Source organism: Anabrus simplex, chromosome 10, assembly GCF_040414725.1.
Source record: "Anabrus simplex isolate iqAnaSimp1 chromosome 10, ASM4041472v1, whole genome shotgun sequence".
Classification (NCBI taxonomy): domain Eukaryota; kingdom Metazoa; phylum Arthropoda; class Insecta; order Orthoptera; family Tettigoniidae; genus Anabrus; species Anabrus simplex.
This window is the reverse complement of record NC_090274.1, coordinates 74,828,878-74,856,057: the sequence shown is the minus strand read 5'-3', so window position 1 is coordinate 74,856,057 and position 27,180 is coordinate 74,828,878. Positions and strand designations below refer to the sequence as shown.

The window sequence follows — 27,180 nt, the reverse complement described above, 5'->3', positions numbered from 1 at the left end:
ATTTCTCACACTGGTCTTGTGCTCAATCTTCAGAGTAAATCGTGCACATTCAAATTTGCTTCCAATTGTAAAATCCCCTTGTTAAAATGTAATTCTGCATCATGTTCATCTATTTCGCCTACCCAGGATGAGATGTTGTTAGACCTTAGACATCTACCTGAGGAGCAGGCTGATAGTATTCGTAAGTTGTGTCAGTCGTTTCCAGAGGTGTTCCCTGATACTCTTGGTGTTACTGACCTTATTGAATACAAAATTGAGGTCACGGATTCGATTCCTGTCCGTTTTCCACCTTATAGGCTTTCTCCACCAAAAATGAAGGCTCTGAAAGAAATCATCGATCAGATGTTGAAGGATGGTATTATTAGGCCCTCTAAGTCGGCGTATTCTTCGCCTATTTTTCTAGTCCCGAAACCCCAAGGTGGCTTCAGGCCTGTCGTTGATTATAGGGCTCTCAATCGGAAGGTGGTGTTACAATTTGTGCCCCTTCCTGACCTTCATTCTTGTTTTTCATGGTTTCGTAAGGCCAAGTTCTTTACTATCTTGGACCTGAATCAGGCCTACAATCAAATTCCCCTTGCGGAAGAGTCTAAACATCTTACAGCGTTTGCCACGGACTGGAATTTCTACGTATAAAACCGCGTGCCTTTCGGGCTCCCCACGGGAGCAGCTGTACTCACTAGGCTGCCAGATAGGGTCTTCTCCGACATCAAATTTGAGTACTTGTATCACTACTTGGATGATGTCGTCGTATTTTCGGAGACCTTTGAAGAACATCTAGATCATCTGCGAGAAGTTCTCAATCGCCTTCGTAAGGCTGGGTTAATTGTCAAGTTGTCCAAGGTTGCCTTTGCTAAGCCCTCTATGTCATTCCTAGGGCATATTGTGTCACCTGATGGTGTTGCCGTCGATCATTCTAGAACACAGGCCATCCGTGATTTTAAACCTCCCAAGGACATTAAAGGTATCGCCAGGTTTATTGGTATGGTGAATTTTTTCAGGAAGTTTATTCCTAACTTCGCTAATAGAGTGGCGCCCTTGAACCTTCTTCGTCGGAAAGGCATCAAGTTTGAGTGGGGACCTTCTCAACAAGCCGCGTTTGAAGATCTTAAATTAGCTCTCTGTAATGCCCCTGTACTTGCTATGCCTGATTTCTCGAAGAAATTCATCGTCCAAACCGACGCGTCGTCGTCGGCGGTAGCTGCAGTCCTTCTTCAAGAGACTGAACTAGGGAGGCGACCCATCGCCTATGCATCTAGGACGCTATCGGCTCAAGAAGCAAAGTATTCCATATATGAGCTCGAAGGTTTGGCAGTCTTATTTGCCTTAGAAAAGTTCCGTCTCTATCTGGAACATGTCAAATTCGACTTGGAGACAGATAATCAAGCCTTAAGCTGGGTCTTAGGTAGGCCGCGTCGTACTGGTCGTATAGCCCGTTGGGCCATCCGTATTTCTGCCTTCCAATTCGATGTCAGGCATATCCGAGGTACCGAAAATGTTGTCGCTGATGGACTCAGCCGTATGTTTTCCAACGACGTCGAGACCCATGAAGCGGTCGACAGTTCGTCACCTCCCGAGTCCATACTATCTGATGTTAATGCCATCTTAACAGATGCTCCCATGCTCTTTAGGGATATCGAGAAATACCAACGTGAAGATCCGACGCTGGCTCCGATAATGGAAACCCTTTCTTCTGGGGAACATGTCGTCCCTTATGTTCTGAGGAATGGTGTTTTATGTTGCCCATCAAGGCATGATAAGATGATGAAGGTTGTCGTTCCAGCGGTTCTTGTACCTATGATCTTCAAGTATTATCATGAAACCCCATTAGGAGGGCACCTAGGCATCTTTAAAACTCGTGAGAAAATTCGTGAAATGTTCATCTGGAAGGGTATGGACGGTGAAATCCGTGAACTAGTAAAGGCTTGTAAATCCTGTTTGCTTAGTAAACCAACCATGTCCACCAAGGTAGGCCTTTTGTCTTCTCACCAAGCGTCGCGCCCCATGGAACGCCTGTATATTGATTATGTAGGACCCTTCCCCCAGTCGAAGGGAAATGCCAACAAGTTCATCTTTGTATGCGTAGATGGTTTTACAAGATTTTCCTGGTTATTTCCGACTAAGCTGGCTACCGCTCAGTCCACCATTACTTGCCTAAATTCTATTTTTGCTTCTTTTGGTCCGTGCCAATATATTGTGTCTGATAATGCTAAGGCGTTCACATCAAATCTTTTTCGTAAATTCTGTTTTGACTTGTCCATCTCTCATGTAACTACTTCTGCTTATTACCCTCAACCATCTCTGGCTGAACGGGTTAATCGTAATCTCAGGTCTGCGCTTATTGCCTATCATCATGAAGATCATTCCAGGTGGGACACGTCCCTGCATTGGTTAGCTTTTGCTTTGAATTCGGCGGTTCATGAATCACATAAATTTACTCCAGCTTCTTTGATGTTTAAGTTCATTCCCAACACGCCGCTCTCTAACCTCTGGTCTCTGAGTGACATTCTACCTGAGACAATAGACCCAGACAACATTAAAGATCTTTGGAAGAAGGCTAAAGCCAATCTTAAAGTGTCTCATGAAAAGGTTAGGGAAAGATATGATCGTGGACGGAGACCCACCAATTTGAAGGTAGGCGACCAAGTGATGGCCAAGAATTTTGTTCCCGCGGGCAAGCTTGCCCCCAGATTTCATGGGCCGTGCATAATTCTCAATTTCCTTACACCGGTTACGTTGTTATTAAGCAATCCAGCCACCGAGAGGATATTTAGGGTTCACCTGTCGCAGGTGAAACCTGTATAATTTCTGTGCTAACTTGCTTCATATAATCTTGAAAGGAATATGAAGGTTATATTTTTTTTGAGTTTCACTTTTAAGGCTTTCTGCCCCTTCTATAATATTTTGTTTTATATGTAAGCATTTTTGTAAAACCTGCCCCGAACCGTTAAACTGCCATCCTGTCCTTGCCACGGCCATTACCACGCTCCCGTCTCCTGCTCCACTCTACACAGTGGCTTATTAAATGCCATGGATATCTGCACGCCGCTGGCCCCTCAACCTCTCCACAAGGCCTGTGCCCTCAAAAAATGATGATGGTCCAACAAATTCTGCCGCCTAGCTTTAATGTTTCAGTGCCCCCGCAGCCGCGTGGCGCCGTGCCGCGACTGGGATAGAGGAAGGGCCCCCTCTCCTCCAGCGAGGACGACATGTGCACGGCGAGCCGGAGCCCTCCTCCCGGCCAAGGCTGATGTGCGGCGCACGACCTGCTACTGACCCGCAGCCTGTATATGTTCACCGCGGGCGCGGCGTTCTTCTACACCACTACTCCTCTCATAGTGCGGGCGAGCGGTATCTCAGGGTGCTTGAGGGGTCCGAGCGGCCTCCTCTGAACACAAGCTGCAGCGGCCGGTCTGGCCATCCAATTTAATCAACTACATGGACATTTACTATCAGCAATTACTACACTTGGGAATTCTACTGCAATATTTGGTGGACTTTGAAAATTTTTCTTCACTTTCAAGTATTAAAAGATTTTCGTCTGAATTCAATTCCTACAAACTTAAAGACATTAATTCAACGGTTACAACAAGTATTTTGAAACTGGATCAAACCAAATTTAGAAATTTTTTATAAATGCTTCTGCAATTAATCTCCATATCAACATCATAACGTGGACCTTATTTTCAAACAAAAGTTTATGTTCTTCTGTGTTACCCCTTGGAGGAACTTTTGGGGGGGGGGGGGAGGTCTGTACCGGGCGGTACACCTCCACGCCGCTTATTTAAAATTTGCGCCAATTTTAACTCCTCTGCTGGAGGAAGTCTGAACTTTATCTACGGTATTAATTTTCAAGTTTCTCAGAAGATGTCACTACAGGGAAATGTTGTAGTTTCTGAACTGGGTCGTTTTCGACGCATTTTTGTTTCCCTATTGTAAGAAGTGTGAACTTTCTCTTCTAGAAGACACTACTGAAGATCAACAATAGTGCACCCTAGTGCGAAGTGAAAGAACTGTTTTTGGAGAAATTTTTATTTCAAAAGTTTGTTTCTTGTTAAATTTCTTTCTGTTATTGTTTAAGTTGGCTGTATACCCCTTTCTTTCCCCTTGTTTTGCATTTAGCCAATCTCGAATTTTTAAAATTAATTTCTAACCAATCAGGTGTATCTTCTCCAAAGGGGATATGTTGCTGTACCCTAGCCAATAAAGTGATTGTGGGCGGGTGTTTTCTTCCCTGAAACGCCTCGAACTTTCCGCGAGAGTATATAAACTGCTGATTTTGGGGTCTCTGGGCCACTTCTGTTCCATCTTTCAGTGTGTAAAGTACTTAGCAGGGGGCGGGAAGCGCCTCTTTCTTCGGGCAGCAGTTCAACAATAAGGTAATGGCCGTATAATAACTTATTTTCTTGCTAGCTCAGCAGTTTAGCTCTCGGGGCGGATCCGAAGCGTTTCCACCATGTAACTTTCCCTAAAATGTAAAGATACCTTGTATTTATTCTATCCTTTAAGCTACATATTGGGATAGAGAGTGCTTAACCCTCTCGAGCTCCCACTCATATTGTGTTGAGGTGAACTTATTTCTCACAACCGATTCTTCCTTAATGTAATGTAAATTGTTCTTTTCTAAAGTCACCTCGGTAGTATGGGATTAGCCCTTGCATTAGTGGCCTAGAGCCAAATTAGGTTTTTAAACAAATGCATTAGGAGTGCAGTTCGCCTCCTCTCAAATTGGTATTTTAGAGGCCATGTAATTAATCTTTTCTCATTTAATAGGCCTCAGTAGGTTGGGTATCTTACCCCTGTGTTTATGTCCTTAGAGGACAGCTTGAAAGTCAATTTTGGTGTGGTCTTTTATAGGCCAGAACATTGAGAGCGTATTGCTCTTTTGAAATTTGATTTCTGTGTGCCTCGAGCAGGCTTTACTGTGTAACTTTGGAGCAAGTGCTCCTGGGCATGATTGGGGTCTTCTGCCCCTTTGTTGGATTCCTGTATATTGTAGAATTGGGCTACTTGTTCAAGTATTGTGGGTTTGGCTCTCGGAGCCCATCCGGTAACTCTGTAATTGTACATTCTCGAATAGTTGCCTTGCTACTCTGTACCTGCCATGCTTGTTATTTTTTTGATTTTATAAAGAAAATATAACCTTGTTAAATTTTACATGAACTCTAATTTCGTAGCTTGAGACCCGTTCACACCCGCACCTTCTTTCACCTCTAACTACCACGGGATACTCCGTAACAATAATAATAATAATAATAATAATAATCCCGTGTGGGGATTTACCGGTTACCTCCATCGGGCGCGTCCCATTGGAATTGGGGAAGCTCGCAGGCTCTGCCGCCAGCAGAGTCAGAGGGTAATAGGGAAATAAAATACCACCGTGAAAAAAAAACTGGTCCCTTGCCAGGGTTACGGCGAAGACTGGTAAATGACCAGAAGCCAGAAAACATCTTGAGGCAACCTCTAGGGCTAAACAACCCTAGTTGTAAAAGGATGGGTACCCGTCCAAAGCAAAGTCAAGTCAAAAAGCATGATGGCACAACATTTCAAGAAACATACCCCAGGAGGTAAATCTTCGGATAAATCTCTCGTCGTGAACACCACGGCGCACGAGTCTCGTTCGGATTCTGGGGGAGACTCGACATCATGCAAGAGACGAGTAGGAGCGTCTCGGCGTACCCCCAAGGGTCAAAAACTCCGGCCAAAATCTAAAACCTTTCTAGCAAATTTCAACATAAATTCACTTACACAAACTGGCAAGCTGAAAAACCTTACCAACGCTCTTCACGAAAATCAGATATCCATAATGGCCCTACAGGAAACAAGGTACCCAGATGAAGAGATTTTTGAATCTGAAGGCTACCGATTTTTCAAGAGCAAAGCGCAAAGAGGAATCCTCAATGGAGCTGTGATGCTTGGAACCGCGTTTGCTGTTAGAACCAAGATCCTTAAATCGGTTGCAAATTTCGAACCTGTGAATGACAGATTGTCTATACTCACAATTAAATGCGCAAACAAAACCTACGCCCTAGTTAACGCACATGCTCCTACAAACTATAAGAACAAGTCTGATCCAGACGTTGATAATTTCTGGGACCTACTGGATGAAAAATTAAACAAAATCCCCAAACACCATGTCAAGCTTCTTTTGGGTGACTTCAATGCCCAACTAGATCGTGAACAGAAGTACAAGAAAGTTATAGGAAATTACCGTGCTCACAAAAGAACCAATCCAAACGGCAAAAGACTGGTGTCCATTTGCGAAATTCACAACCTGCAGGTCATGTCGACCCACTTTCGCCATCTACCCAGAAATGACTTGGCGTTCTCCCGTCCAAGCTCTCGGAGAGTTCCAAATTGATCATGTTGCAATCTCCAGGAGAAACAGCCCTGAGATTATAATGTCAAGGTAAAGAAAGGCATCAATGTGGCCTCAGATCATTATATGTCTCTTATCAAATTCAAACTAATTCCCGCAAACACAAGGAAGACAACCAAACAGATCACACGCTTCGACAATGATAAACTTCTTCAAAGGGTCGAGGTGTTCCAGGAGAAGGCTCAACAACGCAAAAGTCTCCTTGTTGAGGCCGCCAAAGATGTTGCAGAAATCAAGAGAAGCAAAAAGCATGCCTGGTGGAATAGTGCCTGCGAACAGTCCTCCAAGAAAGACTCAATGCGTGGAAACAGTACTACTCTACGAAATCAGAAAATGATTGGGAAACCTACAAAACCCAACGTGCCCAAGCAGCTATGGTGTTCAGAACTGAGAAACGTAAATACGAAAAATCTCTCATTGAAAAGATACAACAAAACTTTAGGAAGAATGAAAGCAGAGAGTACTACAGAGCCTTCAAACGCAAACTCACTGGCTATAAACCACCATCTCTATGCTTTGAGCGAAAGGACGGCACACTGGCGACGTCAAATGAAGAAAATTGCAGCATTCTAGCAGATTACTTCAAGAATTTACTTAATTGCTCTAAACAGCACAGCGCCATTGAGACCAAGGTACCCTTACTCAGGTACCCAGATTCCAGACCACCCGACAGAGATGAGATCAAGCGCCATGTTGCCCGCCTCAAAAATAACAAAGCGCCGGGGGAAGACTCAGTAGTAGCAGAACTATGGAAATATGCCCCAGAGGAATCACTTGATATCTTGCAAAAGCAAATAGAAGAAATTTGGAACAAGGAGACCCTACCCGAATATTGGAAAATAGCTTTGATCCATCCATTACACAAAAAAGGCAGCATGAAGAACATCAACATCTACAGAGGCATATCTTTGCTACCCGTGACTTACAAAATTCTATCACTTGCCATCCTGGAGCGTTTGGAAGCACAAGTCGAGCATCAAATAGGTGAATACCAAGGAGGGTTCAGAAAAGGTCGCTCAACAGCTGAACAGATCCAAAATCTCAAAACGATCATCAGATATTGTACACTAAGGTCCAAGCAGTATGTGTCTGTCTTTGTAGACTTTAAGAAAGCGTACGACTCCATCGACCGGGAAGTCCTGCTAAACATCTTAAATGAATTTGGAGTTGATTTGAAACTTCTGGCTTCAATTAGAGCCACCCTGACCGATACAAAATCCAAGGTGAAGTTCCACGGATGTCTCTCGCATTCCCTTGACATCATAACAGGAGTCCGACAAGGTGATGGGCTATCCCCGATACTCTTCAACTGTGTTCTTGAAAAGATCATCAGAACCTGGCGGGTGAGATTACAGGAAACCAACTACAGTCCATTGAGAATAGGAACAAAACCCAGGGGGATCGCAACAGACTGCTTAGCATTTGCCGATGATATTGCTGTTCTCTCAAACGACATAGAAACCGCTAGAGCTCAAGTTGAAATTTTAAAGGAAATTGCCGAACAAACTGGTTTGAGATATCGTTTGAGGAAACAGAAGTAATGACTAACATCAAAGAGGCTCCACCAAAACTCCATACAAAATATGGGGACATCACCCGAGTAGACAAATTCAAATACCTGGGTGAGATCATCATGAAAAATGGACTGGACAAAGAAGCACTTCAGGAGCGAGTACGCAAACTGGAAATAGCCTACCAAACATCCCGCACAATCTACAACAAAAAATGCCTTTCCCAAAACACCAAGATACGTCACTATGAAACAGTTCTGAAGCCAGTAGTTCTATATGCAGCCGAAACCCTGTCTCTAAATGCCAACAAAGGACTCCTTGAAGAACTGGAGAAAAGAGAACGCAAAATTGTGAGAGGAATCTTGGGATCAAAGTACAGAAATGGAATCCATCAGAAGAGATCCAACAAGGAAGTCTACAGCAAAATAGAGAAAATTACCGACACAATCAGGAAAAGACGGGCACGATTTTACGGTCATCTGAAAAGAATGGATGGAAGAAAGTTAACTAAAGAAATCTTACACTTTTTTGATTCAAACCCCAAAACTACAATTCCCTGGTTTAGAAATACCAAAGAAGACCTGCAAATGCTACATATCTCAGCTGAAGACGCCCTTAACAGAGAGCTCTTCCGCAAGAAAATATTGACGAACGGGCTAAACCGAGACGAGCAACCGAAGAGAAGACACGGTGCCCCTTGGACAGAGGAGCGTAAGCAGGCCCACTCACAAAGAATGAGGGAAATTTGGGCTCTAAAGAAGGCCAAGTTCAATGTCAAATGCAACAAGACTTAACGTGGTCCTTGATGGCCCCAGCGAATTATATATATATACATATATATAAAATAATAATAAAAGTACTGTCTATTTCTCACTTACCGTCTTCAACACCCATTTCAGCAGCTCTTTCCTTCCATGCATTGTGAACAACGTAGGCATGGGCTTGCAACCTTTTGTCCCAAATTACACTTTTCATAAATACTTTGGAGATTAAAATGTCTTTATCCGCTTCAATTTTATAAAAACAAGAGTGAGAACAACGTGCGCAGTCGGAAGATAAACAGCAGACTGACCGGGCGTGTTGGGCGGTAAAGCGGTTCAAGCGGGGAAAAGAAATAAAAATTATTTCCTGGTAAAGCGGGTAGAAGCGGTTTGAGCTGGTTAACGCAGGTAGGCGGGTGCACTATGGCCGCCCGAATCAGTTTTCACTATCTTTTCTTTCCCGCTCGCCCACCGCGAGAAAGCAGGAAGCGGGAAGCGGTGCACTATGGCCGTACCCAGTCAAGTGCGATAATTAATAAAAGTAATACATTAAAAATGACACCATGATCACTGCTCGTATCACTCACATTTTTAAGATCTTCCAACTTAAAGGCTTAGTCCTGAAGTTCTTTTCCAAGTCATGAGCATCTGTAATTGTATGAGCTGTAATTGTCAAGTGGAGTATTGGTTTTAAAAGTTTTATAATGAGAGTTACAGTCAGAGTCAGTGCTCTCTGATCACACTCGTCACATTTGGATGCTCCAATGAACTTTGGAACAACAAAAACGTGAAGTTTTAAAACTAAATTCATACTTCCGAGATAACGTAATGAGTGACGCGTAAAGTTCAGCATATTTTTCAGGAAGTAAACAATTTCTTTTGAGGGGTAGCGTAATGCTCCACGATGTTTCATCCCAGTGAGGCACATCAATGGACGGTCAGTAGTGGCCGAGGATATCTGTCCCAAGCATGATTCACAGTTGGAATTTTCTTCCGCAACTCGAACATGATAACCACATATCATGGCCAAGGAAGACAACTACAGAGGGGCAGGTTTTTCTGAAAGGGCATGGTGTCATTCTTAATATCAATAGCATCTAAGATAATATAAAACTACCGGGCGAGTTGGCCGTGCGGTTAGGAGCGCGTAGCTGTGAGCTTGCATTCGAGAGATAGTGCGTTCGAATCCTACTGTCGGCAGCCCTGAAGATGGTTTTCCGTGGTTTTCCATTTTCACACCAGTTAAATGCTGGGGCTGTACCTCACGACCGCTTCCTTCCCACTCCAAGAACTTTCCTGTCCCATCGTCGCCATAAGAATTATCTGTGTCGGTGCGACGTAAAACCAATAGCAAATAAACTTCCACATATTTTAGGCCTATTAAAAATAGTACATCTGAAAAAAAAAACAGAATAATCGCGAATTGATTAGTTAGCTTACCTTCGAGCGTCTCATCAAGTAGGCCTATTTCCAAAACTGTTGCTGATCAGGATTACGATTATAGTGTACTCTGGGCTTGACAGCCTTCTCATCTATGATAAGGGATCCTAACGTTTCCTCCACGCATGTCAAACTCATGGCTTCGTAATGTAGGTTTTCTTTAATGAGATGGTGGTGATTATTGTTTTAAGGGGAAGTACAACTAGGCAACCGTCCTCTATATAACACTAATCTGAGGAAAAAAATGAACGGATCCGACACTTCAAAAAATGAAGATATCGGCCAAAGGAAGACAAGGACCACGTGAAAATGAAAGGATCCCTAGGCCTGGGGAACCTAATACCGTGGGGGTCGGAAAAAACAAGAGTTGACCAACAGAAGTCTGATAGGATATATGAAAGTGAGGAACCTAGCACAAGTGGAAGCAATGCCAGGACTCAGCTAAGGGTCCCGTGGTCACTAACCCACGCTCCAAAGTCCAGAGCCCCGGGGGCATCGTTTAGTCGCCTGTTACGGTAGGCTGGGGATACCGTGGGTGCTATTCTACCGCCCCCATCCAGAGGGGGATCTTTAATGAGGGGTGTTATTCTAGTTTTTCGATTCGAAAAGCCAACATAGGCCTAATTCGAGTCTTTTGATGCGGTAGTCGGAGGCAGTGAAGTGATCTAATGAATCTGTAACCCATAATCTGATGTCTCAATATTTAAAATGTAAATTACAGACTCTGGATGACGTCCCAGGCGACCAAAGCGAACCTAATTCCCCCCCCCCCCCCCCCCAACCGGATGTAGCAATTACCCACTTCTCCTTTAAAACTGGATCGGTTGGAAATTATTGAAAACTCCAATTGTTCTCTCTTTTTTTTTTTTTGACGAATTGGACTTACAGTACGATATACCATATTCATTTGAACACCAACAGTAAGTAAACGTATTAAAAACACTTTTTCTCCATATGTTAATACACTACATCATCATCATCATCTGTTTACCCTCCAGGGTCGGCTTTTTCTCTCGGACACAGCGAGGGATCCCACCTCTACCGCCTCAAGGGCAGTGTCCTGGAGCTTCAGACTCTTGGTCGGGGATGAAACTGAGGAGAATGACCAGTACCTCGCCCAGGCGGCCTCGCCTGCTATGCTGAACAGGGGCCTTGTGGAGGGATGGGAAGATTGGAAGGGATAGGCAAGGAAGAGGGAAGGAAGCGGCCGTGGCCTTATGTTAGGTACCATCCCGGCATTCGCCTGGAGGAGAAGAGGGAAACCACGGAAAACCACTTCCAGGATGGCTGATGGGAATCGAACCCACCTCTACTCAGATGACCTCCCGAGGCTGAGTGGACCCCGTTCCAGCCCTCATACCACTTTTCAAATTTCGTGGCAGAGCCGGAAATCGAACCCGGGCCTCCGGGGGTGGCAGCTAATCACGCTAACCACTACACCACAGAGGCGGACTTAATAAACTACAGCACATAAAAACTATAGCACGATGTCGAGACATCGGGCGGCGGTACTACGAACCTGGTTGGGGACGGTTTTTATGCTCAGAACTAGCGCACACTTGTATATCTTGCAGGCAACGGTTAGGCACAGGATTCGTGTTAGTCTGACGGTGGTGTACTGCTCTACTCCGTAAACATTGGAGATGAGCTTCTAGTACCGATACATCACGCTGAGAATTTGCTTTTTCCTGATCGGAGGTAGGTTGGATTCTATGTATCACATCGTTCCGGACAAGGAGTGTATAAGTAGGTTAGAATGTAGCATGGAATTAGTATACCGATGATCAGATGTAATTCAGCTTAGTAATAATTTTGAAATTCATTTATTTGTATTTAGAAATCACCCCCAACATCGCGTAGCTTGTAGAGAAGTAGAAGTTAATCTTGTAACATTTCCACTCGCGCATTATTTTCAGAACTTAGTGTGTCACTGACATAGACTGTTATATGGAAATGAGCTAATGACTCAAGTTTAAAATCCGAGTTTCGTACTTCTTAAGTACTAGTATAACATGGAACATTTTAGAGGCATGTTTAAATAATATTTCGTTTATCCTATTCTTCTGGAGGAAAAACAAAGGGAGGTTTCTATGTTGAACTGGGCGTCCGTAAATATTTTCTGAGAGTACCGTACAGGTAACCTGTCTGGAAAAAATCACTCCGGAATGAAACCGCGGAGTTATGGTTTTTTTTTTGCTAGTTGTTTTACGTTGCACCGACACAGATAGGTCTTACGGCGACGAAGGGACAGGAAAGGGCTAGGAGTGGGAAGGAAGCGGCCGTGGCCTTAATTAAGGTACAGCCCCAGCATTTGCCTGGTGTGAAAATGGGAAACCACGGAAAACCATTTTCAGGGCTGCCAACAGTGGGGTTCGAACCTACTATCTCCCGAATACTGGATACTGGCCGCAATTAAGCGACTGCAGCTATCGAGCTCGGCGAGTTATGTATTTATCAGGATTATTTTATTTTCATTTTGCGATAAACGTAGCTTTCATGCCACATGACCATTTTAAGAATGATATCAAATGAATGCCTCGTAGTTTTTATGACTGTACTTTGTTGCACTGTCGGGGTACAGGTTGAGGGGAATTCAACTGTATTGTTAACCCTCGAAGAGGCAGTCTTTTTTTGTGTGATGTCGCGGATATTGTACTGGAGTTGCAGGCTCTTAATATAAATTCTGAAAAAAATAATAGCGAGTTTTACACCTACAGAACGGTATATCATTTTATTAAAAACTGGAAGGAATAAGGAGATTTATACTGAAGCAGTGATTTATCTCCCAAATAAACTGAAGGAAGAAACAATGAATTTTAATTTTGTATTTATCAAATATGTACTATATGTAATATGATTACACTTTGTGTTTTATAAACATTTATGAAAAGGAACATAATTTAATAGCTAATGATTTAATATATATGCCATGTACGAGGAATGATCAAAGACTAATTTTACAAGGCCTATATTCCGGGAGTTTCATCTGTTGTAGAGAAATTAGTAGCTTGCGGTAATTCTAATACTTGTGGTTGGCAACTGTGCAGAGTTTCAGCCACCCGCCACCTACAGAGCTAGTTGCAGGTAAACGCAAATGGCGACTCATTTGGAAAACTGTTCTCTCAAAGAAATCTGCTCAGTTATTTGATTTCTCCGGGCGAAACATGTAACTGCGGCTGGCATTCACCGGCAGCTAGAGGTTTAGGGAGAGACTGTAATGTCATGTCATCATGTTGTAGAATGGTGTCAAAATTTTTCGGCTGGGAGTGTAAAGGTCACCGACGAGGATCCAACACAGCATCAACAGATTTGAACACAGCTCTTTGAGGAGCTGATTCAGGACAACAAGAAAATCGCCTAGGAGACCGACAAATCACCTCAGACGAGGAGGTGAAACACTTTGTGACAATGTGGCTGAACCTGCAAGGGCAGGATTTTTACCAGGAGGGAATATTCAAACTCATCCCACGAATCGACAAGTGCCTAAATGGTTATGGAGGCTACGTTGAAAAATAACCTAATATATGTATTATCACAGCTTTATGAAATAACGTGTACACATATCACTGCAGGCTTCATAACTGTACTATTTATTACCCTTTGTACATAAGTTATAGTACTGTACTGATCTGAAAATATATATAGCAATTTACACAAAAGGTTTTTGCCACAACTTGTTAACTTCACTCTTGAGTCACTTGAGGGGTTCTTCTTTACTCCATTTTTATGGAGTCTCCCTAAGTTTGCTATTTTATGATAAAGGCCCCTGGTGAATTCCATCATTAGGCCTGCACCCTTTACACAAGTATGTAGATCACTGGTACTTTACTTTCAAGCAAACAACATGCAGGCGCTTGTTATTGTGTAGCAGGTTTTCGGGGGGTGTGAGAGGGGTCTGCTGCATCATCTGCTGGCCCAGCAACTGGTAATGGAACTGGGAAGGATTCATGGAACAACACCAGAATGCACCGGTGCATGTATGACGTCATATTTGTGGAACCTAACTGTGTAGTAGCAGGTTTTGTGTGGAAAGAAACTAAAATAGGAATAAACAAATATGCTAACTTGATTACTGCCACGTATATATTTAACAAAGCTGAGTTTTGCACCAGATTACATTGGTCTACTTCAGGGCATATGAAGGTCAGTCTCTGACAGTGGGCGAAGGAATTCTTCTAAAGAATGTGAAATCACAACCATACTATCCATGCCCCCCTTCCAGTAACTCAACTGAGGGATCGTCGCGCTGTGCTGTGGTGGTTGGGAGGGAAATTACTGATTCACCACCGCCTGTCGACAATTTCTCGAGTGTGTTGTGCTGTGTCATGTTGGAGTTAAGCATGTAGTTCTTGAGTACAGGTCTCCATGTATTGCACCTGTAAAAGACTTCTGTGCTTGATTTCTGAGGGAAGGCATATAGATACAGTTGCACCCAAATAACATCAACAGGGAAGACGGCTTCAAGTTATGAAATATATGGAGATCTCGCCACTAACTTCTCTACTCAGCTGACATGTTACTTGGCAGTTTGATAATTAAAAGTCATATATATGCAGATACCTAGTACATTATCAGTAAGACAGTAACATAGACAACATAGTAAAGTGTTTATCACAAAAGGTGTCTATTCCATATAGTACACCTTTCATGATCCTTAGTTTAACATTCTGTCTGCTTGCCTGTTTGAGCAAGACTAACTGCAATACTTGGTTCATGTCTGACAAGATACTGTGCTTGTCAAAATACATTTCAGTCTTCAATGATGTTCTGTACTCGTTCTATAAACAGTCCACCAAAACTAAACCTTAGAAAAAAATTGTGAGCAACTTCCTATTTTTTACAGTAGTGTCCTCATATTTTTGCATACTCCTACGAACAGAGGGTGAAATGCTATGCAGTAAAAAGCAAAGTTTTCTGCAACCAGAAGTGTTGAAATATTTCTTTTCTTTTAAGAATGGTGCTAATTAAAATTTCATAGTCTCTCTCTTACTGATTGCTGCATGCTATCTATGCAAGTTGTTGGTTCATCATTCCTGATGAATCTACCAGACAGAGCCTTGATAGACCAATAATTTGTTTAATTTTAATGTTTATTGCATTAAATCTTTGCCATGAAAAGTGTGCTTTGACAATAGTCTGTCAATTTGGAATACTGTCACCCATATTAGACTATCAATGGTTTTTGGTGGATTACAATCTAATCTGTCAGTATGATTGGTTTTCGGTCGATTACAATGATCTTGTCACTACCAAATACCCCTCCCCCCAAGGGATGCCGGAGGGCTGTTGGCTGCTTTGTGGCCCTAACCTCCAGGCCAATGGATTTGTCACTACCTGAACCTAACCAAGGCTAACCAATGGTTTTGTCACTGGCCCAACCTAATAAAATCAATCCAATGGTTTTGTCACTGGCAGGACATACCTCATATTCCGTCATGTTTTTGTCACGTCGTCTGAGCCAAGTTATGTTGGATTCTTAATCTCTTTTTTATGAACTACTTAGGAAAGTTTTAATCCAATCTACCTTGATCACATTGTGTTGTGTCAGAACAGTCAACAGTACCAGATCAGGAGTTTTTTGACATAGCTGTTGCTATATATGTCCCTTCAAGTTCTTCATCATTAATGTCAATCCAAAACTTCCAATGATGTCACACAGTCACATAACCCACAGTCATGAAGCATGTGCAGGCCCATGCCAGCAGATCCTGGACTAGTACTGGATTCATTTACCAATCCCTTATTTATACTGACCATGAAATATCTTCTCAGTAAAGACTTACAAGTGTGTTTCAGGTACAGGTGTATGCATCAAGTAATGCCATATCCAGAAGATTTGAAAAATAACACATGCTTCCAGTACTTTCTGGTTGGTATGGAACAGGTTGCATGGTAAATGCACATATCTTTATTATTATTATTATACCCCCCCCAGAAATATTTTGTACTTGTGGACCAATTGTGGGTTCAAAACTTTTTTCCCTTTTTGCTCCTTACAATTTTGTCCTCGGTGTGACACCCAGTCGTGAGGCAATAACCTGGTTTTCATGTTTCCCTTTACAAGCATCCGGCAGAAAACTTGTATTAAGTCTACATGTATTTCTCTCTTATCAAGTGTTGGGACATCCCAAGAAATCTCAAAAATTATATATCTGTATATCTTCTAACCTCTCCCGTGTGAGAGCTGTTCTCCTTCGCTTCTTTTTCTTATTGTTTATGGAACCAGTACTATGCCACTTGTAAACAAGCTGATGCACGTAACGTTTTGATGTTACTTTCGCACCTGGAAATTGTCTACGGATTTTTCAAAGGCATTTTGAAGGGTATTTACAAATTTAATGTAATGTATAAATGTACTACAACAATATTTAGAGGCACAAACACAATGTGGAACATTACTCAAGGTTTCAAGAAAATTTCCCACTAGCCATTGACATCTTTTTTTCTCACCAGGCAGAAAATTCAGTGTGACAGAAGACAGGAAATATTTCGATCTTGGTAATACTAGTGTATGTCAGTACTTCAGGTTGATATCAGGAAAACTAGGGATTGAGTGTAGCAGGCTCAGTTGAGACATACATATGGCCGACCAGTGAGTATGCAGTGGGTAATACAAGACAGAAACATTACAAAGTTAGTCTGGCAACTTCACCTGTGTGTCTGAGCTTAATGAGAAATAAATAAATGAAGAAGCTGTAGTTACACATCTCAAAATAAATAGGGCCGTATTGTCTAGCTCTGATAACTCTGATCAGCTGGAGTGTGTTGTGCATGGATTGCACAAAAGTGATAAAAGATATGTAGGCATAGATCCATCATCATCTTTCGTCGCCCCATTTCTTTTGTACGGTAAATGGCTTCATTCTTTGAAAGGTAGGAACTCCTCCTTTTCTTCTTCCGACTAGAATTACAGTAAGTTGCTATTTCCCCTTAACACAATAATGACCACCTGTGAATTTGTTAAGGACATATCCATGGGAATATGATTTGAATGATTAATATTTAATACAATAGTCTAAAGTGATTTATAATTTGTATGTTGGGCTTGTTTTAATATCTATATGGCTTGTATTTTACAGGTTGAAAAGTATGGAGGAACCTGTGTTTGTCAAATGTGAGTCAGCATGGCCTGCAGATAGACAAGAAACCTGCAATTTTGTAAGTGGATTATCATCAAGTACATTCCTCTAAAGAAGGAGAGAACTTTTTATTTAACTACATTTTATCTATAAAATGCTCTCTTCAGTTAGATGGGCTCCTGCCTTATCAATTCCAGCAACCTCATGTCCCTGATGAGTTTCTTTCTACTTCTCAACTTCATTGAAGCAGAAAACTTGGAAGTTCTTGACTATGAACTAAACTGTCACTGTGAGTATACAATGTCAGCTGTGAATGTTAAAATGTTATTTCGTTCCTTACTCCAGAAACTTTGTTAGTTGCTCTCAAACTGGCAAGCTTGCTTCACATTGCGCAAGGTTCATTTGGTTCCTATTGAATTGGGATTGCTCCTTTGTAACACAGCAAGATTTCAATTTATCACAAGATATGTCCAACAGCTTGGTCAACATTTAACCTCTGTTGTGGATTTGGACAACTAATTCCCTCTCTGCCAATGTTGAATTCATATCTTCTAGAACTTAATAGAAACATTGGACTTGGTTTATAATCAGACATAACCCCATTTTTAAATGTGCAACCTTGGACTATTCATCAACTAGAGCTTTTCTTATTCTATCTTGAGATAATTGTTGATTAATATTGTAATTTTACGAGACATATATCAAAAGATTTTATTTGTCACTGTTCAACATAACTTTGCTACTTTTACAACAGTTCATATATTACCATTTTATATGTATAACATTCCACCACATTTCCAGTGCATTCTTTCATCTTTCATCTCACTGCACAACTCTGTTTTAGGACTATGGTTTATACTTATGTATCTTGGCTAGGCTGATGATGGTCCTTATAGGACCGAAATTAGTACCTTGTAATAGCACTTTATAATGTTTTTGTAAACATCGCATGATTGGTAAGTATTGAGAGGGTGGATTAAAAAAAATTTGTATTTATTTTATGTGTAATCTTATTTCAATACAGAACCAACGATGAAGTTTATAACTTTGAAGTTAGAGTTTGCTCCCCCTGCCCTGCTGGCAGAATAGTCCCAATAGCTACCGCTGCTCAGTCCAAAGGCCTGCAGACTATGAGGTCTCATGTGGTCAGCACAACAAATCCTCTTGGGCGTTATTCTTGTCTTTCTAGACTGAGGCCGTTATGTCACCATCAGATAGCTCCTCAGTTGTAATCATGTAGTCTGACTGAACCTCAAACCAGCCCACAGATACACGTAAAAATGCCTGACCTGGCCGGGAATCAAACATGGGGCCTCCGGGTAGGATTCATGCATGCTACCTCTACAACACAGGGCCAGCATAGGTTACAGTTTTATAACTCTGCATATTTTGGTTCATTGTAGATTTTTTAATAATGCCCAGACTGAAATATATTGGAAGATGAGTATGGGAGAAAGTAAAATGGGGAGGAATTATGTATTTCCATTCAGCTAAAAGTGGATACGTGATGGTGATATTTGCTAGTTACTTTATGAAACAGCTGGTAATTGAGGCAACTGAATAAAAAATTCATTATATTTGTTAAATGTAAAATTATATATCTATACTGAGTGGAATGCGTGTGCATGTTAATACATTATGGCTATGGATCAGAGCTCTGAATTCAGGAGGCGAGAGGGTTCGAATCCCACCTGCGGCTCTCCTGCAAATAGAGTTTCCTGTTAGTTTTCCACTTTCCTTTCCAGGCAGGTGGTGTGACAGTTTTAATTCATAGACCACAGTTGATTCTTTCCACCTCCATACCCATTCAATCATTCACAACCATCAACTTCCATATTCATTAGTTCCTCAAATGGAGTTGGTGTCTGGAGTGGCTACCGGCCATAAAAACAATGCATGTAATTTCACCTTGCCTCATCTCCAACTCTGCACCAGGAAACTAAACTTAAGGGATAGATATACATACAGTGTTGTGTATCTGTTACACATGAGAATAATTTTGAAGTTATAAATTTACTTTCATTTTGAAACTTCTTAATTTCAAACGTGTATGAAAAGTGCATCATTACTTCTTACTTACTAGTCTATAAGTATGTTTGTTTTATTAAACTATAATAGGAGTACATAATATACTTGACAGTTACTAGCAAAACTTCAGTAATCCCTATTAATAGGAATTTTATACTGTAAGTATTAATTTAGGTGTTAAGTGGATTTTGGTTGGTGTTCATAGGGTTAAAGGCTCCTAGAATCACTACAGCTGTGTACTTGGATAACTTAAATCAGGTCACTTTTCTTCTTGCTGCCTGTTTGGCAGAGAACATTGATGACCGTGAAGTTAAACTTGAAGAATTGAATAGGATGATAAATAAATGCAAAAGAGGCTATATTGAGAATGTAGAAATGAATTTTTTGCATAGTCTTACAGGAATAGCATGATTGCTATTGCCAGGGAGTAGGGAAGTTTGCGAGTAGTGTATTTCATTCATTTGTATACCAGGCAAGATGATAATTTGCAGTGTAAAACAGAGTATGAAGAAAATTGCCATGATATAGAAAGACAGTTATGCCTCTATAATAGGAAAATGACAGAGTACCTAGAAAGAAAAGTGCAACCATGCTAGGGAATTGCAGGATGAAGGGTATGATACTGCAGGCAACCATTCATATTAATGTTGACATTGAAACCATTATCAGAATTGATAACAGAATGTAGAATTGGTTCAAAGCAGTTACAGAAGTTAGAAGAGTCTGTAATCTTTATTTGATATGCGTAATAGGCATCAATCATGTGTTTGCCTATGCAGTTTCGGTCACTTAGCTGTCCGCTTTCATTCGGTATAAGGTGGGTTTGAACCCAACTGTCACCAGATCTGAAGGAAGGTTTTCCATGGTTTCAAATTTTTACTTTGGCCGATGACCTACAAGTTAGGCCCCTTGAAACAACAAGGATCGTCAGTATCATCATCATCATCATCCAATTTTCACACTAGACAAATGCTGGTTGTTCCTTAATGCTATGTGTACCATTTCATTACCCTGATTACGTCAAAACGAGATGTTACAACACCAACTTTTGCCATGCATTGCGATAAAATAACAAGGATTACATAGTAGAAAAATTTATTATATTGAATACAGACATACAGAACTAAATAGGCCGTGAATATGTCGAGAGAAATACAGACATAACGAATCAAATAAGCCATGATCAAGAAATAAGACGTTCAGACCTATAGTATCCATGCGGCTGTGATTAAGAAAAATGCAGAATCTTTTAAATGGTTAAACCGGCTAAGTGAACAATCACATTATACGATGAGCATATGAACGAAGTGACATGCGAGGTCCAAAACGTAAAGAAGGAAGAATCTGGTTATGAGAGGAGATTTAATGATTGATTGAAGGAACAGTTAATAACATAAAGATATTACTCCAATTCTCGAATAAATATCAAGATTATCGAGCGTAAAAACTAAGGGGAGAAGAAGAGATAAAACTGACGGAAACCGTAGATCAAATTGGAAGTTATCAAGGACTACTTAGAAAAGAAATTAGTCTTCGCCAATTTGAAGTAGATTTTCGTTAAACTGGAGATTATTAAAGAACTATATAAATAACATAACTGGAGATATTATTATTTTCAGAAGAATAATCTGCTAGGAAATAGATATTAAATACAAGATAATTCATTGTATAATTGAGCAGTGGAACTAATGATGTTCTTAAATATGTTTTTATCACATGTGTGTAACGGCATTATGATGAGCGGGTAAGCTGAGAAAATGGGATTGGCATCTGGCGGATACCAATCAGCTGATTCTGCAAACCCGAGGCTGGAAACCACTGCCCGGAGATGACACAGCCATGACCTGGAGCCGATGAACCACGGAGGATCAAGATGTTAATCAACCCAGTCCAGTAACACGGGAAGAAATAAGCTAAGTTCCATGTGATTTTATACATTTAAATTATTCCATATTTTACTGGAGATGTAGTATGTTGATGTTTTGTAATGTGATTATAGTAAGGTTTTCAGTTAAATCTTCGAGAACTGATTACAATGTGCAGTATCTTCACGAAAGAATTTATATAATTGTTTAAAGCCATGGATTTAGGTAATCTTCAATTACGTAAATTAACGTTCATTTGTAATGATAATTATTTTCATTTGTGGAGAGCTTTGAAAATAATTCTTCAACTTATTACTAAAGTAATGTGTTATTCATAACGTGATTCAATCGAAGTGCAATGCGAAATGTACATTGATCGTTTTCTAGGACAGTAAAACTTGATTCAAAATCAAATCGTCAACAAATGTAAGTAGATATGAGCTTGATGCATTAATACATGTATTTCATTCACAGGTAAAGAATTATTGCTGGTATTTGAATAATAATCAAACCCATAAAGCATTATGATATGGTAGTGGAATATTGAAACATTACACTGCTAAGAGAGGAATGATTGATATTTATATGTGTAATTGAGAGAATATACGACGGAATAATGAGATTATACTCATGAATATTATGATGTATATATTTGTTAATACGATTTATGTGGAGGCATGATGTTTATTATATGAATATAATGAAAGATATGTATTTTTGGATAATTGATGGTATTTACTCAACATAATGCTGACTATAGGTTATAGTTGTCGTAACTTCGGCGTGATTTACGTAGTAACGTATGATGTTTGGGTTAATGTAATATACATATGGTGATATATGGTTATTGAATTCGCAAACTATTATCGGTGTACGATCATCAAAAGTTTATTTCCAAATAATTGAAACTGGAGTTTAAACTTGGTATTTTCTAGGAGAATTTCGCATGTTGTCTTAAGACCTTGTTGGTTAATGTGGAAGATATGATTTGTGGGAGAAAGCATCTTCATAATTTGAATTACTGCCATTAACAAATAAATCATTATCATCTACAATTTTCCCTGGAAATTTTGTGATCAGGTGACTGTATTTAAATGAGAGTTTGACACTATTAGGTGTATGAGCTGATTATGAACGTGATTATGCTAAGTTAGGCGAGTCCTACAGGTTTTTCAGGAAATATTATGGATATATTTGTCCGATGACAGATAAAACTAATTGATTATTTTTTTTTTTTTAATTTATTAGTATATTATAGAATAGCCATTGGAAGCTATGATAAATGGAACTTACTTATTCTGCTTAAGTTATGAGTGAAGTTTGAGAAAATAAGATAAAATTAATGACTTGTGGAAGTCATAAATAAGCATTCTTAATATTTTAACAACGTTGATAGACAACAATGATTGATAAATATTTTAACTAATTTTTCCTCATTTTAATATCTCTATTCAATAAGTACACCATGAGATGATAATTGGATTTCAATAAAGAACTATATATTAAATATATTTTTAAATGAGAATGCAACGTATGTAATTGAACATTTTAATAATATAATAGTCTAATTCATCCTGAGATACATTATGATCATGAATAAAACTAGAAGTCAAGGATTTAAATAATTATTATTTTATTTCATTATTATAGAAAACTAGTTTAAGTCGAATTATTGCAAGATTGTAATTGGATGGACTTGAGAGTTGATTATTTTAAAAAAAACTTAATTACATTTAAGAAGAAATGGATATGCTGGTAAACTAGAAAAGAGGAGATGCAGTTCCTAAGTCGATCACACGTTAAAAAATTTTTTTTTTGAACATAATATTGATCCCTAAGAGATGTTATGCAGTGAATTAGAAAATTATTTGACACTAATAGTGAAATGTGGAAACGAGATATTCGTCCTAACCAAAATATATGTTGGCGGAAGAAGTTTTATTCTGTCGGGTCAAAGAAGAAAGGTAAAGCTGCAGATATACATCGCATAATATAATTGCATGGGTGCATGATAGTTAATGATGGCATATTTAAATGGCTGTCATCTGTGGGGTAAGGACAGAGGAAGATGCAGCGGGGCAAAGCGTTAGTCACATTTATTAGGCTCCTATTTGTGCATCAGTTGGAGGAGACAAGCAACCGGTGCAATTATTTGGTCGCCCAACGTGGTGCAATTAGAACAGTCGGTGCACATGGTCACATCCTTCATACTTTTAGCTCTTTCCTATCCTAACATTGTTATCAAGACCTTTTGTGTTGTAAAACAAAAAAGAAAGTAAATAATAATAATAGTCTTGAGTCATTAAAAGTGAAAGGTATTAAATGACATGGACGGATCGAGTTGATTGAAAATGCAGGGAGCGTTTTGGCTTATTCCAATGACTTGTTCAAAATGGCAGGTTGTACAGGAAGTTCCCAGTCTAATATCATGGTGTTGCAGAAGAGATCCAGAAAAAATGGTACAGTGTTGTGTAAAATGTTCACTATTCTGCTTGTCATTTTTAAAATACTGAGCAGTGTCATGAACACTGAAGTAGAGGAAGTTAGGAGCTGGGGTAGAAACACATATTTGGAAAAATAAAGTGGCAGGTCAGTGTGGCGAGAAGGAGGAACTGGAAGATGAAACAAGAACAAACTTGACATCCTCATAATAACAGGCTCTCATGTTTTCCTCGTTCTGTTACGTCCATCTATTCTTGGATTCCGTACAAGTCTGGTTCCCACCATCAGCAGGTCACATATTCAGAGGAGACCTTCGAACTTCTTCTATGTTGATGTGGGATAAGAAAGAAGCATATAAACAAAGGAAAGGAAAAAAGTAAAAAATATAGTGATTCATTTTTTTATGTCAGTCTTACTCCTGATCATTTTAAACTTTAACATGAATGCAGACCTTAAACTTCTAATCACTAAACAGCACCTGTAATTGGCCATTGCAAACAAGTTACAGATTGATTTTATCCTGAGAAATCTTGTTGAGTCAGAATTAGTGGAACAATCGTGAATTGCTTTTGAGGAACTAGTGCAATTTTTTGGTTATTTGTTAAGTTGGTATGAGATATGATAAACTGAAACCTGTGTATTAATACTGGCTAATACAACAAAGTTATAAAGGAAGCAGAAATAAGGATTTATTAAGGAATAAAAATGCTTATCATTCTGTAAGAAAGAGTTATTCTGCAAATTCTGACATGTCACAAAGCTACTGTGCTGGCATAGCAGGGGGAGAGGTGATACTCTCATGTGGTGGATAAGTGGGTCCTAATGAGCTTGCCAAAGGGTTTGAGCAAAATAAAATAGTTCTCATGGACCAAACACGCAACTTCCTATGGGTGGAGGATGCAGACGAAGAATACGTCCGCGGTATCCCCTGCCTGTTATAAGAAGCATGGAACTACTTGTGTGTATTACTGTTACATGAGGAACATCATGGGTTGATGTTAATTGCAGTTAGTACCACCACATGAAGAACACCATTGATCTGCGTTACCAATCAGTAGCGCCTTTATGTGAGGAACGTCACGGTTCTGTGGTTAGTATAGTCTACGATCGTGTGTACTCCACTGTAGCGCGGAAGCGGGCATTCGGCTGCGCAAACTAATGTACATACGCTGTAATGCTGTGCTGGAAAGTGGCAGTTCCCCTGGGTTCAGACTAGATCTGCGATATCTAAAAGTATTATAACCTTACGAGAAACACCATGGGTGCATGTTGCCTGTGAATAGTACCACTATGTGAGAAAAACCATGGGTTTGGCTGGTGCCCGTGGTAAGTAGCACTATGTGCAAAAACCATGGGGTGTGTTACCTGAGAGTAATTCCATTATGTGATGAATATCACCATTTTGTATTGCATGTGGTTGTTACCATAATGTGTGGGTCTACATTGCCTATGATTAGTAGCACTATGTGAGCAACACCATGAGTATACTTAGTGAGGGACACCATGGGAATACCGGCACCCATGATTAGTCCTATTATGTGCAGAGAACCATGGGCCTGCATTGCTTGTGAGTAGTACCTGTATGTGCTAAATACCATGGGTTTGTGTTACCTGTGGGTGATGCCATTGTGTGCAACATATGATAGGTCTACATTTCCTGTGATTAGTACCACCTTTAGGGAAACACCATGAGTCTACGTTACCTGTGATTAGTACCACTATTGAAAGATCACCATTGTTCTACCTCCTAGTGATTAGTACCATTATGAGGCTTCTTGAATTCGATCCACTCATTGTTTTCGTTTCAATATCAATTTTTCACCTTCATTTGTTTTAGATTCTACTCAGTGGATAAATGTTGAAGTTTTAAATTTTGTGTTGTTCACCTCTTGCCATTTGGGGCCGATGACCTAACAACAAACATCATCATCATCATCAATTCTGACATGCATCTCACTGCCTTACCAAGTGGTGAATGCCATCCAAAGGGAAGAAGGGCATTGCTGTTCAAGAGCCACAGTTTCTAGTTTTTCTTCAGTATGGAAGCATTTGTTATTCAGAAATATCTTGAGAGGCTCTAGCTAATGAATATCGCATGGTGACATATCAGGTCCATGGAGTGGGTGGTCAAGAATCTCAAGCACCATTTCTGCACAAACTCTGCTCTATGATCCTAGCATCATGCAGATATACAGTGTGATGAATTCTGAAGAATAATGGGATATTGTTACCTCATTATGCATTGATGGTCACTCACTGGGTCCTGGATGGGTTTCTTTTGATTCCAACTCATTCAAACCCTATAGACCTTGTGTAGTTTTAAATTAGCAAAATGTTATATAAGCCATTTTTAAGTGATTGAGATTGTGTGAAAATAGGTGAACAGATTTAAACAGCGACCCCTCATTTGAAAAAAAAAAAAAAAAAAAAAAAAGAGCTTGTATAGTTTTCTTATTTTTCTTCCTAGTTACTTTGATGTGTAGCTAGGTTCCCTGTGCCAACTGTTATCATGACCACTAGGGCTACAGTGGTAGATATCTCAGTAACGTGTTGTGAATGGTTGAGATGGAAGCGTGAAGTTTCTGCGAACTGTGGCTTACTTATTGTGTTAACTTTGCTACATAAAATTTGCACATGCATATATGAAATATACTATAATGGTTTTGACTTCAGACATGTGAAGAAAAGCAATTTCTTTGAGAGTTTTGGGCCAATAATTTATTTAAATCTAAATTTATAAAGAGGTGTCTGTATTAAAGCAGGTCTTCCTATCATGATATGATTATGTTAGGTTATCATCCTAATATTCCTTTCAGTGTCATATTTTGTTATCTAGAAATGGTAAGATTTAATTTTTGAAGCAATAATTCAGTTGCACAAACCATTAGCAAATTATATCAGACTAATAAGCTTGTAAGATGTACAATATTATAGGATAGGATCCACCTTTCAATACTCCGTAATAAGATGGTAAAAAGTAGTTACAACCTGTTTAATGGGACCGGTTTCAACACATTTTAAGTGTCATCATCAGCCAATTTACGAAGATCTTAAAACAACTAGCACATTGAATACAGGCAAAAAATTAACATTGTATCATAACGTAGCAATTCAGTAAATGTTCAAAACACAATAATCACAGTCAAGAGAGTAAACAGAACATCACTATCTTGCGCCGAAAACAAATATAGCTGAAGTTCATAAGCAGGTCAAATATTCGCTTATGTAAAGTCGTTGCTAGGCAGGTCTTGTAGGCATTTGTTTCTCCGGCCGAAGAGCAAAAGGTGACGTGAATGAAGACCTTTTGCTCTTCGGCCGGAGAAACAAATGCCTACAAGACCTGCCTAGCAACGACTTTACATAAGCGAATATTTGACCTGCTTATGAACTTCAGCTATATTTGTTTTCGGCGCAAGATAGTGATGTTCTGTTTACTCTCTTGACTGTGATTATTGTGTTTTGAACATTTACTGAATTGCTACGTTATGATACAATGTTAATTTTTTGCCTGTATTCAATGTGCTAGTTGTTTTAAGATCTTCGTAAATTGGCTGATGATGACACTTAAAATGTGTTGAAACCGGTCCCATTAAACAGGTTGTAACTTCTTTTTACCATCTTATTACGGAGTATTGAAAGGTGGATCCTAACCTATAATATTGTACATCTTATTTCTCT

General features: G+C 39.9%; 1 protein-coding gene across 1 annotated transcript in view; it reads left to right on the top strand.

The window, feature by feature from the left end:
• Positions 1 to 11,707: 11,707 nt before the first annotated feature.
• Positions 11,708 to 27,180, top strand: part of LOC136882105 (uncharacterized) — a 30,592-nt gene continuing 15,119 nt past the window's right edge. The window contains exons 1-2 of the mRNA XM_068229340.1: positions 11,708 to 11,838; positions 17,168 to 17,246. Of these exons, the coding sequence (XP_068085441.1) occupies positions 11,801 to 11,838; positions 17,168 to 17,246 (117 nt within the window). The 5' untranslated portion in view covers positions 11,708 to 11,800. The remainder of the gene's footprint in view (positions 11,839 to 17,167; positions 17,247 to 27,180) is intronic.